General features: G+C 37.3%; 1 protein-coding gene across 2 annotated transcripts; it reads left to right on the plus strand.

Moving 5' to 3' along the window:
* The first annotated feature begins 1,378 nt into the window (after positions 1 to 1,378).
* LOC120634586 (zinc finger protein 569-like) lies at positions 1,379 to 18,014 on the plus strand. Of its 2 annotated transcripts, XM_039905308.1 has the most exons (13): positions 1,379 to 1,722; positions 2,478 to 2,585; positions 2,985 to 3,201; positions 3,845 to 4,021; positions 4,617 to 4,783; positions 6,568 to 6,653; positions 7,284 to 7,409; positions 11,468 to 11,593; positions 13,275 to 13,421; positions 14,032 to 14,106; positions 14,468 to 14,579; positions 16,109 to 16,213; positions 17,709 to 18,014. In XM_039905308.1, exons 1-13 carry the CDS (start codon positions 1,594 to 1,596, stop codon positions 17,880 to 17,882), a joined length of 1,749 nt encoding a protein of 582 aa, XP_039761242.1. In that variant the 5' UTR covers positions 1,379 to 1,593; the 3' UTR covers positions 17,883 to 18,014. The 2 variants fall into 2 exon arrangements, with proteins under 2 accessions (XP_039761242.1, XP_039761243.1); XM_039905309.1 differs by lacking the exon at positions 7,284 to 7,409.
* Positions 18,015 to 18,701: the final 687 nt, after the last annotated feature.

An 18,701-nucleotide genomic window follows, 5' to 3' on the forward strand; every position in this document is an offset into this window, starting at 1 on the left:
GGGAGGATTTGAAGGAAGGGGAAAGTAGATTGGAGTAGGGAACAATTCTCTTGCTATCTCCGCATATGATTTGTGAACTGGAGGAAACCGCAATGAGGCTTCCATATAAGATACACTGTCCTGGGACATGGCTAGTTTAATATTCTGCTGGCGAGTAAATTCCGGACATTCCTTATCTGAAGCAAAATGACTACCTGAGCAATATATACACGTGGCCTTTTCTTTGATGACATCACATGATTCTCCAGTGTGCGGCTGTGCACACCTGTAACACCTAGGTTTAGATCTGCACTGGGCTTTGATATGGCCGAAACGGCAGCAGTTCAGACACTGGATTGTTGGGTATTTGTATGGTTCTACTGGGAGAGAGGTGTAAAATGAGAAAATTTTAGATGGAAGCATCTGACCCCTAAAAGTGACTACCACCGACTGGGTGGGAAGCCATTCTATTGTTCCTTCATTTGACGATTTTCTGTTCAAACGGCGGGCTTTCAGAACTGCACCACAACCAGCAGGTAGTTCTAACGACTCCACAAACTCCTCCATAGACCAGTCTACAGGGACACCTCGCACTAGACCCATCCTTGTTATATTGTAGGTTGGGATTTTAGCCTGATATTTCGTAAGGGGCAGAATTGGGCTAATTATAAATGTGTTAGCAGCTTGAGCAGAAGAAAATTCGACGCTAATCTTGTTACGGCCAACGTTTTTAACACCATCACTTACAATATTGGTGAACTTGTTTTTATGCATAAATTGACCGAATTTAAGTGCTCTGATAGACGTACCCGCAGATGGATCTGAGATTTCCCTTGAGACATGGACTATGAAGGGGCCTTTGTCATCCTTATCGTAACTTTCGGGGCCTTCTGCAAAGGAAGGATGCGTAAAAACAGTTTGGATCGACGGAACCGATTGTGATGACTCTTTTACAGTTTTTTTCTTGAATGTTACGCTAGCGGACTTTTCAGTGTCCACTGGGCGTTTTCTTGATGTTTGACTAGACGCGCGAGGTGCATCCTCATTCGTGAAGATTCGAGACCCGTCAGGGTCTGGAGGCTCCGGAGGAGTATCTAGCTCCATCCCTATTAATATAAACACTCACCACCACCAAAACGGTTGTTAAAAAAAAACACAAAAATCGGCTACTTTTCACTAAAAACAACACCGAAAATCACTACACGTGTGTCGACCAAGGCCAACGCTGCGAAGTCCCCAGTTTTACAATTCAATTCATAATTAAAAATTAAAATCTAAAAAAACCACGTCCGCCAAATTCGAAGTTTCCCGCCAATCTCCTTCAATTATATTACACTGGTTCACATTTTTGTATTGTCACTTGTCAGTGTCAGTTGCTTGTCAGGCGTCAGTGCTCATTTTGTGTGTCACGGCTTTTACGTACATTGTAATTTTTTAGGATATAGTTATTTACTATTTGTCTATTTTTATTTGTTGACCATTGTTCGTTTAATTCTGAGAAGGGAAAGCAGGAACCTCAAGTGGAATACCAAGTGTATTAATAAGATATGTAATAAAATCCAAAAATAAAAATATAATACATTTTATGTAAATGTTAATGTAACTACTTTCAAAATGTTAGACTTAGAGATGGATATTGAAGAAGCAGCATTCTACTATTGTTTTGGATGTCTATCTCGTAAGGATGATAAATTAACGCAGACGTATATTATTCAGAGTGAGGCTCTGAAAGTCGTATTTCAAGTAAGTAACAAGTTTATTTATTGGTTGACCAGTTAGGCCTTGTTATCTCACTTGACTATTTTTCTATTTAGCGGGACGTATGTGGAATTGTGTTTAAAAAATAAAAACTGGCATGTTACAAATTTTTTGAAAACGAAGAACACTGCATGAAAATTGATTCACATGTTAGTTTAGGCTTATTTACTTAGTAACTCACTAAGTAACTAAACCTCCGTAAATTCAGAGCTTCATTTTTATTCGTTAGGGGAACAAATTAGTTTTAAAAGTTTGAATGGAAGTCTGTCAGAATTTGATAAACACTGCTTTAAGTATTGTGATGTTTTGCCAAAAAAAAAAGAAAAATATTTGTAAGGCCCTAGTCATCTCAAAATTACTTCAATGTTTCAAACTTTTACTCTGTCTTGCGAGAAATAAAAGCATTTGCCACTATCATTAAAAATTTCAAAACTGCTGTAATAAATGTGTTTTAAAAAGGCTTGTGTAACTAATTGGAAGAAGTGGTGATTGGATGGATCTCATTACTGATTGAAAAAGTGTGAGAGATGGCCAAAGAAAAAATCTCTCCATAATTTTCTATGTCACTGAGTTTTGTTTTTAGGTCATAGTTAACAACATTGTTTCAAAGTTATAACATTATACACTTTTCAAAAAACTAGTCTTTGCTGTATTTTTGATAAGTAGGATATGGCCAAGTTTTTTGTAATCCAGTATCATTTCTTAGATTTCATTATGAATATATAAAATATATTTTTCAGGTAGATACATTAAACTTATGTTACATCTGTAAAACAATTGCGCAGAGAAGCGAGCAGTTTATCAAGAATGTGCAAAGAAATCAAAGTTTTTTGGGAAACTATAAAAGTGTAAGTTTAATTTTTTGTTATCAATAGCAAACAAGTAATTGGTCCAGTCACTTATGAAGCATTCATACATGTATTTTTCAATTATTGATGATGAGTTTAAGTATTATGTTGATAACCACATTTGTGAACTTGGAATTCAAGCTAGGGGTGTCCCAAACGCACCCTAACCAACCTGGTCTTGTCTAAGACCGGTACTGAGTTTGCCTGAGTACCTTTTTTTTCATACAACTATAATTTTAAGTACTCTGCTAATCACAAGTTGGTTTCGACTTTCAATACTCTGTCATGTCAGAGTAAAATGTAATTTATGCATCTTGTTTTAAAGCTCTATTTTTGATGATGACCTAGTGATGCATGATGACTTTTTTTGTTGTAGTTTATGTTTTATATTATTGCTAGATTCCAGATTCAATTGAAACCAGCCACAATGTGCCACCGTTGATCAATCTATCTAGAATATCATTAGACAACATTCAGGTGACCAATGAAAATGAAGATTTGGAAAAGCCCATCTCTGTGGTATACAGTTCACATGCAGAAGATGTTGAAATTAAATTGGAATTAAAGCAAGAAGTGTCTATGGAACCTTCGGATGAGGAACTAATTGATGAAAATGGTGAGATACTTTTTATTTATTGATTTATTATCATCTTTTATAGTTATGTTTAAAGGACCAAGCTGCCTGGTGCCTCATAATAATTTGAAAACTATCGCCTGTGGCTCTCCTAGATATTAAATCTCCTAATTGCCTCCTAGGTGCCTGTAATTACACCAGCAAACAGATCTATCAGAGTGGAACACAGAATTGCAAACATGCTGTTTTTGAACATAAATAAGCATTCAGAGTTCTGTAACAATACTGTTTAGAAACAAATTAGAGTAGAGGCTTAACAATGCTGTTTAGAAACCAATTAGAGTAGAGGCTTTATATAAACGCCATTTAGTTTAGCTTGCTACCATCTTAGACTACATGTACCACCAGAGAGATTGTTTAAATGTATGGATTGGCAGGTCTAATATTAAAATTTACGTTAGGAATCATATTAAAAAAAAATTGCCTTTATTGTAGATATAGTATAGTGTTTCTTGTTTCTGTGTGCCTTTTGGCAAAGGGCTCCTCCAAATGACGCCATTGGACTGCTCTATCAGAGCAATATATCTTTAAAAAAAATATTAGTCACAATATACAGATGACACTAATTTATCTCGAATTTCTAGTAAATCGATTGTGGTTTGATGATGATAATAATTTTCCACAGATTATCAAGATTCATCTATAAAAGGCGAAAAAAATGTATTAGAAGAATTAAAAGAAGAAAACGATTCAATCTCCGACGACATCAATTTAAAGCAACTCAAGAGAACTGTTAAGAAGAGTAAACTCAAGAAGAAAACTAAACGGCCTTTTCAAGAAAAGGGAGAAAAAAAAGATAAAGGTAGGATAATTTTCACTTGACACTTTTTCAAATTTTCAATTTAAAAAAGTGTCAAGTGAAACTTGGAATTTTGACAGTACGTTTCTGTTATTAATTATTAATATTAAAGATTAATAATTGCTCTAACCAGGTTGTTCTTGTAATAATTTTAAATGACATTGTGAGATGGTGATAGCAAAAAAAAACACCCGGCTAAGCTTATTGTGGGCTTCTTCTTAGACCAGGACGCGTTTGGAACCCTCGTAGCTTTAGTTTTAAGTTTACGAATGTGATATCGCCATCTCACTACCATGTAATTCTTATGTACGCATCAAAAGTGCCACCTATGGCCTACTTGAATAAAGATATTTTTGACTTTGACTTTATGACCGAGCACTGTGAAAGGACTTTTTGAAAATCAACTAACTAAAAACTATGGTTTACTCAAAATATTAGCGTTTCGGTTTCACAGATAAGTCTCAGAGACAATAATTAAAGTACCTCTGAAGCCTCTGAAGTATTATTTCGGTTTTCATTTACACATTGTATATAGAAGCATAAACGTTAAGTAATATCTAGGTACGTATAACTCAATGGCTCTTGGACTATTTTTCAGATCCATTTATTAAAGTTATACGCGTATCAAAGGAGCAATGTTTGAAAGAGAGAATGGAAATGCGAGAGGACCTGAAATACAAGAACTCAATATACAAATGTGAGGACTGCGTCCGAGGGTTCAATTTTAAGGAAACCTATGAGAGGCACATGGAAGCTCACAGTAAGGTGAGAAATGAGTCGCAGATAGTAACCCTAGTACAAGATTCGCTCGCTGGCAATCGAGTAGTCGTTGTCAAGTATCGAAATTAAATTATATAACACGAATGTTTGATGCTGATTTTAGAGTTATTAAAGGGGCCTCATATATATATATATATATCAGCGTCTTGAACAAAAACAACCAATGATTATGGTACCAAGATGATGCAGCAAATAATATCAGTACGGTGATAACGGTGAGCGCTGTGAATTTAATTAGGAGATCCCGGGTTAGATTCCCGACAGGGGCAATTTGGTCATTTGTTATTTCTTAACTTTCTCTAGTCTGGTCTGGTGGAAGGCTTTGGCAGTGGCTGGTTACCACCCTCCAGACAAAGACGTGCCGCTAAGCGATTTAGTGTTCCGGTGCGATGTCGCGTGGAAACCGGTTAGGGGTATGACTACCATACTCCCTAACAGGTTGGCCCGCTACCATCTTAGACTGCATCATCACTTACCACCAAGTGAGATTGCAGTCAAGGGCTAAGTAGTAGTAGAATAAAAAAAATCTCTTACTAAGACAAGTGCAACTTATGTATGTAAATGCCTAAATAACGCTGCAAATTAGCGCAACAAATTGGTAAAAAATTGTGAATGTGTTTCACAGCAAACGAGCATGCGTCTCAAATAAGGAATCTAATGTTGCCACTAAAATTATGCTGCAAATAATAGAGCAACTAAAAAAATAATATAAAAAAATAAATGTTATATACACACTAAACAGTAATAGTACAGGTTTATTGTGACTTTTGTGTTATTTCTGCCGCTAAGCAGCATTGTTGCAATGCTGTGTTCCGGTCTGAAGGGAACAGACACATGAGGCTTAACATCCAAGCGGTGGTAGCCCCATTGAGTAGGACTTCAACTTCACCTTGGGGCAAGTTTGAATCCCAGCACGCACCTCTAACTTTTCTAAATTACAGGTGCATGCTGCACTTAAAATATCACTTGCTTTAACGTTGAGGGAATACATGAGAAAACCTGCAAGTTCTCCATGATGTTCTCGAAGGTGTGTGGAGTCCACCAATCCGCACTGGGCCAGCGTGGTGGACTATTGCCTTTTGCTGATATGATGATTATCTCATAGATAAACTTATCTATGACATGAAGAATTCTGTGAATTATTATTAGTACTATAATTCGAATGACAACTGTTGATGTTTTGTTTACACTTTGAATATTTTGAATGAATATACATATATGTTTATACTAGTGGACCCCAGCGCCATCTGTCGGGCTGATTTGTGAATCTAAACCATCCAGCATGCCACCCAAACGCATACCGAAAAATTCATTCAAATCAGTCCAGTCGTTTAGGAGGAGTTCAGTGCCATACACACGCACACAAGAAATATACATCAAAAGATAGTATTTATGTATATAAAGGTATATATGCAAATGTATATGTGTATTTGCACCACCTACCTCTCTTCTTTAGCTGTGTTTTACGCCTTTGGTTGCCTGGAAGAGGTCGCTATGTAGCGACAATGCCGCCAAATTGTATTAAATTTTTATTTTAAATTTTTCTATATACCTACCTACTGTACACCCCATAACCATGTGGTGTACATAAAAGTACATAAATGAATGTAAAATATTTTTTTTGTACAATATTGCTCTAAGGCGGAATTTTGCTAAGCTTATCAGTGTTTCCCCTTTATTCATCTGTATAAAAAAAATAATAATAAATTGAATTGAAATCTGGAGATAGTTCGTTTAATACGACCGCTTAATGTCTTCGTTCCTTTTAGGTGATGGGTGAATACGAATGTGACATATGTAAGCGGAGAATGAACAGTATGGAGAAACTGGTGAGCCATAAAAAGTACCATGAAGTGTAAGTTTTTCACCATATATGTTGTCTAAAATCCTAGTTACCATGAGCCCAGTTCTTGTCCCGTGGCTAAACACAGCTTGCATAGTAACAATCATCAATAGCCTTTAACAATCCAATGCCGGACTAAAGGCCATCTGATATAAAAGAAGCCAAATCTAAGTTTAATTTAAAAAAAAAAACTATTTGAAAAGTAAATGTCACTATGAGCCGTTTCCAGTAAACGATGATCTTTGTCTTATGTTTCTGCTCGGTAACATTTGTGTAACTACCCGCTCATACGAACATTTTCTTTCTAGTTGCATTAAGTTGTGATAATATATAGTTACATTATTATATTATAGTATAATATATAGTTTATAAATTTATATGCGCCTTATATAGTGTACGCTAACAACATGTTATAGTTTTAAGTTTAATGTTTTCTCTACTAAGCGAATTCCTGTAATTCTCTTGCAAAATGAAGATATTAAACAACCTCTCCCAATGGAAGGGAGGGAATGACCCGTTTCAATAGGTTGGCTATCCTAGGTTGACTGCCATCTAAGCAACACGTCATAAATGTTCACTTTGCAACAATTTTTTTCAGACTGCAACTAAATGTTCACATTGAAACTAAGTTATTTCTTGTAGACGTTACGAGTGCAGTGAATGCGGGATGACCCGTCTCAATAGGATGACTATTAAGGATCATTACACGGCTTTCCATCTAAATGACACGTTGCAGCATAAATGTTCGCTTTGCAACAAAATGTTCAAGTAAGTATATCGACCATCCTTACTTATAATATAAAAACGATAGTGTTTGTTTGTTCGTCCTTGCTTTGCGCGCTAACAGTCACCTTGATTTTTGGCTTAGAATTGGTTGAGAGGATGGAGAGTGACACAGGCTACTGGGTTAGAGTTAGTTGAGAGGATGGAGAGTGACATAGGGTTAGAGTTAGTTGAGAAGATGGAGAGTGACACAGGCTCCTGGGTTAGTGTTAGTCGAGAGGATGGAGAGTGATAGAGGCTACTGGGTTAGAGTTAGTTGAGAAGATGGAGGGTGACATAGGGTTAGAGTTAGTTGAGAAGATGGAGAGTGACACAGGCTCCTGGGTTAGTGTTAGTTGAGAGGATGGAGAGTGATAGAGGCTACTGGGTTAGAGTTAGTTGAGAAGATGGAGAGTGACACAGGCTCCTGGGTTAGTGTTAGTTGAGAGGATGGAGAGTGATAGAGGCTACTGAATTAGAGTTAGTTGAGAAGATGGAGAGTGACACAGGCTCCTGGGTTAGAGTTAGTCGAGAGGATGGAGAGTGATTGAGGCTACTGGGTTAGAGTTAGTTGAGAAGATGGAGAGTGACACAGGCTCCTGGGTTAGAGTTAGTCGAGAGGATGGAGAGTGATAGAGGCTACTGGGTTAGAGTTAGTTGAGAGGATGGAGAGTGACATAGGGTAAGAGTTAGTTGAGAGGATGGAGAGTGATAGAGGCTACTGGGTAAGAGTCAGTCGAGGGGATGGAGAGTGACACAGGCTACTTTCCATCGCTGAAAAACAAACGATAACAAACGGTTACCACGGGATTTGTAAATAACCGTAATAAACGTTATCCGTAATCGTTATTATATTGTGTCCAAAAACAGTGGTATGGCAACATATGCCCCTGATCGTTTCGGCGACTACATAACGGAATGCTATATCGCTTAGCGGCACGTTTTTGTCGGTTCGCCGGATCAAGCTCCAGTTAAGCCCAGAACAGAGAAAATAAAATTGCTGGCGTTACCTGCACCAGGGTTGTCAACAAATGATTGATAAAAATGATCGATTATCAGTATCTATAATATATTATATTGTAAGTTTATTATATGCATATATTATATATGTTTATATAGGTATATAATATGCAAATATATATCTTACATGTGGTAGAGTCACTACAAACAGACAGACTGAAATGAATTTTGATTTGATTTGATTTATCTTTAAACGAGCAATTCTTCTATATATATATAATGAAAATGGTGTTCCTTTGAGGCTCAATCACGCTTAAACCACTGATCGTATCAACATGAAACTACCACCATTCGATGCGAAATTTTTCCTAGATGGTTTATGGCTATTTATTTTTCGAATTCTAACGTTCCTTCATTTTTTTATTGCTGTTTTACTTTTATGAACATTTATCCCGCTAATAAAAACGTTTTCTCTTGATTCTTTTGTTTTCATGGATTTCAACAGAGTGTATTAAACGGATTATGGTTTTTTACATTCAGCTAAGAATCTACTCACGAAATCTCGGGAACCATAAGACTTAGAAACGTGAAACTTGGTAGGAATATTACTTTTGCTATGTAGAGGTCAGCTATGAATAGATTTTAAGAAATTCATTCCCCAAAGAGGATTGCGGGGGCGTTAACAATGAATAATTCCCGTTTTTAAACTATAGCTCCTACAGACTTCAAATTTGGTAGGAATCTTCTGTAAGAGGTGTAGAAATAGGCTATGAACGAATTTTACGATAGCTCACCCCACAGGGGGTTGCGGGAGTGGGTATTAACAATTAATATTTTTAATTTTCCAGCACAAGCTCCAAATTTTGTAGGAATTTTCTATAAGTGATGTAAAAATGATTTATGAACAAATTTTACGATATCCCACCCCAAAGAAGATTGCGGGGGCGTTAACAATGAAAATTTTCAATTTCCAAGCGATAGCTCCTATAGACTCCAAATTTAGTGAGAGTGTTCTATATGTAATATAAAAATGATCTTCGAGCGGATTTTACAATGAATCACCTCCAATAAGGTTCGCGGGGGTGGGTGTTAACAATAAAAAATTTCAATTTCGAAATATAGCTTCTAAAATTTTTAAATATGGTAGGAATCTTTTATTATTCACATAAAGAACATCTCAAAATGGATTTCAATAAAGTCTACTTCCGACAGGAATTGCGGGGGTGGGTGTTAAAATCTAAAATTTTTATTTTTAACCTGTAACTTCTACAGACTCCAAATTTGGTGGGGATCTTCGTGTATGTAGGGATATTCGTGTATTTCCTTACAACAATCGTCTTTTTGGCAGCGGAGAAAAAGTCATTGAGAGGTTTCAAAAACTTAACTTTACATGTAGCTATCCAATCAACGGACTAAGAATTTTACATTCATTTTACTTTTGCAGACTACATAACCGACGAATTCTTTTATTGCGGGATCGCGGAAATGTAACAGATTAAAATGAATGCATTTTCCAAGCACATGAGATGTGGAAAAGAAATTTAGTTACTTATTCCAATATAATTCATAAAAAACATGCACAATTAATTTTCTATAAAAAATTGATGTCACGGAGAAAATTTTAGTTAACAGAAAATTCGTCACACTTGAACCTAGACAGATTTCAACTTCACATATGAGACTTGCAATGCCTTTAACTTACACTTTCAATGCTCATTTCAAATTTTTTTCTTCATGTCAATTATTATTAATTTTTGGAAGAAAGGCACGGAAATGTTATAATGATTGCACATTGAAAGTTACAATGAATATTAGTGAGAAAAATCACCTGTATGAAAGATACAGGCTAAATCGATGGAATTTGGAATTTGAGTAAGTCTAAACAATATCGATGCTTACAGTTCTATCCGCGGGGCCTATTTATGTTCATACAAAAATAAAAAAAAAGGAGAATAATAAAAATATGAAAAAAATAAATAAAAATGAAACATAAAATGTAATTTATTTCCTTTTTCAATTCGCTCAGCGAAGCGGGCGGGAAACGGCTAGTATATACATATACCGGTATTCGTGTAGTTGTAATGTAAATATAGTATGTGTGTTAGTGTAAGTTTATTTTATTTTTTGTAACATACTTTATGCACTATACACTCTCCACCTTTTTACCGGCTTCGCACGCTCAGGTTGCCTTTAAAATATCACTTTTAGTGATAAGGCCGCCTTTGCACCCTAGCACTAAGTACTATTATTATTTTCCTATGGTGTTGTGTTGCAATAAATTTATTCTACTCTATGTTTTTAAAAATCGTTTTCTAAGATTTCTTAGCCGCCAAATCCCTACTAATATTACAAATGTGAATGTAAGTTAGTTTGTTACGCTTTCACACAAAAACTACTTAACCGATCCTCATGAAACTTTGTACACATATTCTTCGAAGTTAAAGTCCATACTTTTCATCACGGCATTAAGCTCGGTTCCTTTGGGAGAGGGGATGTACTATAGAGGTTATAATATGTGTTTAATTTTGCCCTAACTGTGGTTGGAGATAGAGGACAGAACTCCTCAGCGGACAGCAGCAAACACCTCATTTAAGGCTCAGCGATACCACATACTTTAATTTTTTTAGATCTACAACTAAATTTAATGCCACTTCAAAAAACAAAATCAAACGCAGACGAAGTCGCGGGCAACAGCTAGTGTATATATATAATTGGAATCTCGGAATCGGCTCCAACGATTTGCATGAAATTTAGTATACAGGGGGTTTCGGGGGCGATACATCGATCTAGCTAGGATTCATTTTTAGAAAATGTAATTTTATTCGTGTTTTCCGGTAATAACCGATTTGGTGCAACTAAGTTGCACGGGTCAGCTAGTGTTTATTTATATGCACCACCTACCTACCTTTCTTCTTGAGCTGTAATTAACGCCTTTGGTTGCGTGGAAGAGATCGCTTTGTAGCGATAAGGCCGCCAAATTGTATACTTTTGGTAAATTTTTATTTATTATTTTACTATACGTTTATGTGGTGGGCAATGTGTACAATAAAAGTGTATTCATTAATTCATTCATTCATTCAATGATGATGACGTATTTGTTGCAGCCGCAAAGTGTCACTCAAGAAACACTTAGCGAACGTGCACAGAAATAGGAACACGGAAAGGCTGGAGTGCAAGTACTGTACGAAAACTTTCGCGAACAAAGACGGGCTGAACAACCATACCATGCTGTGAGTATACCTTCGATTGATCGATAGCCTATAACAGTTCACTGCTGGAAAAAGGCCTCTTCTCAAGGGAGGGTTTGGTTAGGTTTTTGTTGACGGAGTGTTATAAGTTTGACGTGTGTAGGTATGCGTGTGTGTCTGTCTGCAGCATCGTAGCTTCCATCACGTACTTTTGAATCGATGTTTTTGTTTGAAAGGTGAATTGAATTAATCGGGAGTGTTCTTAGCCTTTGTTTTATGGAGGGTAGAGGTAAGGAGGATCATCTGTGTATATGAAAAAGTGTCGTCAAAATGTATTAAATTAGGATGGCGCCACATTTGCATCAAGGTAACTCTTAAAAGAAGCGCCAAACCAAACATTGTTAGAGTAGGCTTGAAAAATAAACAAGGAAGTAAGGTTATATTTACCACAATATTTTGTACAACGTAAGTTGTTGAAATTCTCAATAATTAACTACTTTAGTCGATAATGACATTAAATTTTTTAACTCGGCATACTTCAATTCATCTACGATTGCTACATTCATACCATACCCTGTGCATCCACCAGCGCCATTGTGGAGGATTTTTGAACTGTTATTTAGCGCATACAACTGGACACTTTTTCAACTTTTCTCCCATATAAGATGACTCTCCTTACCTCTACCCTCCATACTATGTTTGTTGAAAATCCAAAATGGCGTTTAACATATTTTTTCCAAACACCCTCAGTATAGGTATCAAAAGAAATGCGCGAACAGTTTAATACTACAGACTGCGTCATATTTCAAATCCAAGATGGCCGCCGCCACAAAATGGTAAAAAAAAAACTTTTTTTTTTCACAACTCTCTTAATATAATAATAATGTTTAATTCAGATAAAAATCCATAGCTACAACAATAACAATTATCTTATTTACTATAAGTATTCTAAACTAAAATTGGTCAAACCTATAAATAATAAAAAATTAGGAATCTCCTCCCGTCTGTACCAACCCAGTGCTCCATAAAGGGATTTTCCCATTTATTTTTTTCCATTAAGAGTTACTTAGTTACACACCGTTGGCGCTGTCTCCGCCGTCTGAGGAGCTATAATATGTAGAGAAAGGGCTTGGCTAGCTGGTAAATTTATACGATATTGAAAGTCGGGGTTTTTTTTTTATTTAATATGACATTTGAACGTATGCTGTAGTTCATTAACACCTACATAGGCGGTTTAAAATTTTATAATTTTTATAATAATAAATATACTAAGACAATACGTACAACGGACGGTCCCAGACCTACCAAGTGCGGAAAAGGCCCAGGAACAGAAGAAGATACTAAGACAATACAAACATCGCCGTCTAGCTCCAAAGTAGCTGGTGTTATGGGCACTAAGATGACTGATGAGCATTTTTATGAATACATAAATACTTATAATATAGAGATAAACACTAGATAGAGTGTCTAGACACTGAAAAATATTCATGTCAATCACACTAGCTCACACGCCCACTTGGTGGACTCCACACTCCTTTGAGAACATTATGGAGAACTCTCGGGCCTGCAGGGTACCTCACGATGTTTTCCTCCACCGTTCAAGCAAGTGATATTTTAATTGCTACTGCTAATGGGCCTGCTTGAATAAAGATATTTTTGAATTAAACTTCGACTTTGTGCGGAAGAAGGTTTCTCTTAAAACAAAAAAAAAATGTTTATTTAGGAAACACCCAACCGAACTGTCGGAGCGCACATTCAAGCACTACATATGCCAGGATTGCGGCGAAGCGTTCAAGAGTCCGTCACAGCTAAAGTACCATATGACGAAACACTCGGACACAAAGGCGTTCTACTGCGTAGAGTGCGATAGGTGAGTGTGAGTGTAACAAGCGTACAGAGCCCCAAGTCTTTTTAAAGACCTCCGAAACGTTGTCTGGTGGGCTTCTGCCGTGGCTAGTTACCACCCTACCGGCAAATACGGTACGGTTCCGGTACGATGTTCATGGAAATCGATTAAAGGTTTAAATATTGTATAGAAGCAGGCGTTACTTTGCGGAATTTCATGATATATTATGAAAATTAAGCTGCATTTGCTATGCTCTGCAAAATGCAGGAGAATCTGTATGGTGTAATTTATAATTTCTTCAATCCTTATACTCCACACTAAACAGATCTTCGGCAATATACCCTCTACGCTTCGCTCCGAAACCGGAGCATTGAAACCTGAGCATCCTCAGGAGATGTTGACTTTACGATGAATAAGTAACAATGATTGCCCAAGATCTGTTTGGTGTGGGGTATAAGGATTGAAGAAATTATAAATTACACCATACAGATTCTCCTGATTTTCGCGGAGTATAGCAAATTAAGCTTATTTTCATAAGGAATCGGACACCATCTTAGTCTGCATCGACAGGTGAGATTGCAGTCAATGGCTAACTTGTAGTGAAATAATAAAAAAAATATAACGTCTTTTTTAGAGGATTCAAATCAAACTACGCGCTGAAACACCATCTTAAAACAGCAGCCCCCCACGCCAACTACTTAGAGCTTAGGTAAGTACATATACATACATATATATATATATATATAGTATTTATATATATTTTATGTCTTTTATATATATGCCTATTTTTATTATGTATGATTAAATAGGTGGCAAGAGTCACTTGATTTTAATTTTGCATGTGATAATCTATACAGCCTTAGAGCATAACAATCGAAATTTAAAAAAAAAAATGGTTTACAAAAGGCGGACTTAATGCTAAAATATTTTCTAACAGCCAACCTTCGGACGTGAGAGTAAAAACGAGTGTGTTTCGTTTAGTTTTGAAAAAAATATATTGTATGAAATTTCATGGAAATGAGAACGATTGACATTCATTAAAAAAAAAATTAAAAAAAAAAAATTTGCAGATACCAATGTGAGAATTGCGAAAAAAGATTCGGTGTACCAAGAGAGCTGGAGCGACATATGAACAAAGTTCATCTCAACCGCAGACCCTACCAGTGCGATAAGTGCGACAGGGTGAGAAATACATTCCTTTCGCTTTCTCATACCACCATAGCTTAAAAGTACCGTTGGTAAAGCACTTATGCCGGTTTTCACTAAGCCTAGGAATCGCCTAAACTTCATGCCAAATGATTTAGGCGATCGATAAAAAAAACGTATCACCAACACTTAGGTGATAACTATTGGTGAACAATTTTTTTTTTTTTGAATATACAACGACAATACATGTGTGTATTGTCCATCTAGCCCCAAAGTAAGCGTAGCTTGTGTTATGGGTACTAAGATGACTGATGAATATCTGAATGAATAATATACATAAATAATTAGAATATACATATAAACACCCAGACACTGGCAAACATTCATGCTCATCACACTAACATTTTCCAGTTGTGGGAATCGAACCCTCGGCCTTCGGCTCAGAAAGCAAGGTCGCAGCAAACTGCGCCAATCGGCCGTCAATTGATGTATGCCTAGGTATCTCCTTAGATTAAACATTACTTATTAAGGCATTACCTAGTTCGTCGTTAGTGTTTGAGTTTCTTGCCGACTCTTCTCGGTGGAATCTGCCTTCCGAACCGGTGGTAGAGTCACAACAAACAGACTGACTTGACGTTTCAAAAGTGCTTACAAGCTAGGCCTAATTAAAAAAAAAAAATTTTTTTTGAGTGAAAACGGGCATTAGGCCTCGATTGCTAGAGCCACACAATATGCATTTAAAATTTATAAAGTTGCAATATCAGTTTTGACGAGCTCCCTGGCGCAACGGTGAGCGGTGCGAATTAAAGTAGGAGGGGCCCGGTTTCGATTCTCGGCCTGGACAATTTGGGAATTCATAATTTCTGAATTTTATCCGGTCTGGTCTGGTGGGAGGCGTTACCTATGGCTAGTTACCACCCTACCGACTAAGACTTGCCGCTAAGCGATTTACTGTTCCGGCACGATGTCGCGTAGTAACCGATATGGGGTATACTACCATACTCCCTAACAGGTTAGCCCGCTACCATCTTAGACTGCATCATCACTTACAACCAGGTGAGATTACAGTCAAGGGCTAACTTTTAGAGGAAAAAAAATTGTCCAAATTTCGTGCAAAATCTGATGAATATGATTGAAGATAGAGAATAGAACTCCTCAGCAGACAGCAGCAAACTTCTCATTTAACGCTTGACTATCCTGCGTACATAAAGTGTTGCCACGTATATGAGGCCTTCACCGCTAGGACTGAATAAATGTAGAAATTCTCTTTATCAACATCATCTTCGTCACTTCAACCGATTGAAGTCCACTGCTGGACATGGTCTTTTGTAGGGAGTTCCAAAATCCACGGTCCTGGGCCGCTTGCCTCCAGCGGCTCCCAGCGACTCGTTTGATGTCGTCTGTCCACCTCGTTGGCGGCCGACCAACGCTGCATTTACCTGTGCGGGGTCGCCATTCCAGCACCTTGGAACCCCAAACGAAATTTTCTTGCATTTTTCTGACAAGGAAATTTTTGGGTTGGCCACCCTGGTCGGCCGGTGTTTCTCAACCCTTAATTTTTTCAGGCATACCTCACCTTATGGTCGCTGAATCAGCACAAACGTTTCACTCACGAGGGCCATAAGCGGCCATTGAAGTACCCATGCCCGTTATGCGACAAAATTTTTGCGGTAAGTCAAACCGGTGCGATGTCGCGTGGAAACCGATTAGGGGTATGACTACTATACTCCCTAACAGGTTAGCTCGCTGCCCGTTACAGTTAAGGGCTCAATTTATTTTATTTATACACTTTATTTGTACACCACAAATAAAAAAAAACACAAAGGACACAACAAAAATAAACTCAAAAGTAGGATACAAAGGGTGGCCTCATCGCTTAGTAGCGATCTTATCCAGGCAACCTTAGGATTAGGAAAACCAAGGGAAACCGATTGGTGTGGTGTAGTATTATTACATACACACTTACGAATAATAAATATACTACGACAATACACACATCGCCACCTAGCCCCAAAGTAAGCGTAGCTTGTGTTATGGGTACTAAGATGACTGATGAATATTTTTATGAATTATATATACATAAATACTTAGAAAATACATATAAACACCCAGACACTGAAAAACACTTATGCTCATCACACAAACAATTTCCAGTTGTGGGAATCGAACCCACGGCCTTGGACTCAGAAAGCAGGGTCGCTGCCCACTGCGCCAGTCGGCCGTCAATCACACACATAAAATACAAATAATAATAAATATAAAAAAATAATAAATTAATATATCCTATAACATACGATACATACTTAAATATGAGTAAGAATTAATCACTGTCGTTTTTATTGCTCAAGAGAATGGGCTTTAACAGCATGTTTGAATATGTCTAGTGACCTTGTCTGTCGTATGTATATTGGGAGTGCATTCCACAGTTAAGGAAATTGTAGAGGAATAAAAAAAAAACTTAACTGTCCATTAATTTATTTCAAAAAGTTGACATAACGTTTTTGGGCGAATGGTTCTCATTTTTCGTTTACGGAAAATCTCCTCTGGGTATTAAACCTAGTATTTTATTTTTCGTGTTTTTTTAATGCATCCATTAATCGTATACAACCTACGTTCTACCTTATTGTGCTGTTGTATTTGTATCTCTGTAAATTTTCTCTGTGGTGTACAATAAAAGTGTATTCATTCATTCATTCATTCATTCATAAATTGTATAATATTGTTTTTTTAGAACACTTTAAAGGTACGATTACCGTTACACGAGGTAAGATTGCAGTCAATGCATAAGTTTAAAGAATGTGTTTAAACACATTTATTACAGCGAGGTTATTATACACTTGATGAGTTTCTTAATGACAAGGTTGCTTGGAAGCATCCGGCTCCGTTTTCATCTCTCACAAGATAGAAAAATGTATGTTAAAATGTAAAATGTAAATTTGTGATGTTGGAAAAGAGCAACTGCTGAGTTTCTTGACGGTTTCTTCTCGGTAGAATCTGCCTTCCTAACCGGTGGTAGAGTCACTACACACAGACAGACTTGACGTTTCACAGGTGCTTATATTGGGCCTACTTGAAATAAATGAATTTTGATTTTTTTTTTGAATTTGAAGGGCTAATAATTTACAGTGAAATTAAAAAAAAAAAACAATCGTTTATTCCCCCCAGGGTAGCGCTACACGCAAAGCGCACATGCGCACGCACACTGGCGAGAGGCCGTACGTGTGCTCAAAGTGCTCAGCGACCTTCAGCCAGTCCGCCGCACTCGCCACACACGTCAAGCTGGTGCACCTCCGCCTGACGAGAGACGGCCAGCCCAAGAAACCTGCTGGCAGCTCCTAGACTACATACCTCCAGTCGACAGCATCCGGCAGCTCATAGACTATACAACATAGCCGCGCCATTAAAGAATCTTTGCTAATATTATAAATGCGAAAGCGTGTTGTAGAGTTATAGGATGGAGTTGTTTTGTTCTATCTCAGGAAAACCAACGGTTTCCACGGGATTTGTAAAAAAACCGTAATAAACGCGGACAGAGAATAGCGAGCTAGTACATTCATAAATGGTGGCCAATGTTATAAGTAGTAGAGTATTTGTGACAGAGCTCGTTCAGCGAAGTTTTTTTTTTTTTGAAGTTATACTTCTTTTGGTCCGTTAGGGAAAAATGGTGAGAGTATTTTTTTAAGCTGCGCACGCTCACCGTCACAAAAAACCGACACCATGAAGTTAGCTATAGTCAACATTTCAGTTTTTCTAAATAAAGTTTGCCAGTTGACTTTCAATAATTCAAACAATACCCTTTTTCTATTGTTAGTGTCGTTATTTCTACAAACGTAGAATAAGGCGAAAGATAAAATTTTTGAAAAGATTTTTATCTTGTTACGCCAAAGAAGTATAACTTCTAACGCGTGTACATAAGTACACACACGTTTTTGTTTTAATGACTTTTGTAGGGAGTTCCAAATTCCACGGTTCTGTGCTGCTTGGATTCAGCGGCTACCTGCGACGCGCTTAATGTCGTCTGTCCACATCGTTGGGGGGCGACCAACGCTGCGCTTACCAGTTCGTGGCTGCCATTCCAGCACCTTGGGACCCGTGCTTAGCGCTTGACCACAATCTCTCTTGATGTGGCCTAAGATGGGACGCGGTTGCCTATACTAC

Source organism: Pararge aegeria, chromosome 24 (assembly GCF_905163445.1).
Source record: "Pararge aegeria chromosome 24, ilParAegt1.1, whole genome shotgun sequence".
NCBI classification, from domain to species: Eukaryota; Metazoa; Arthropoda; class Insecta; order Lepidoptera; family Nymphalidae; genus Pararge; species Pararge aegeria.

What these genes read in the sequence shown, in the direction of transcription:
- LOC120634586 (XM_039905308.1), top strand. Translation starts at nt 1,594, where the DNA reads ATGTTAGACTTAGAGATGGATATTGAAGAAGCAGCATTCTACTATTGT. An exon ending in CTCTGAAAGTCGTATTTCAA is followed by an intron (nt 1,723 to 2,477) that starts GTAAGTAACAAG and finishes TATATTTTTCAG; the next exon opens with GTAGATACATTAAACTTATG. An exon ending in TTTTGGGAAACTATAAAAGT is followed by an intron (nt 2,586 to 2,984) that starts GTAAGTTTAATT and finishes TATTATTGCTAG; the next exon opens with ATTCCAGATTCAATTGAAAC.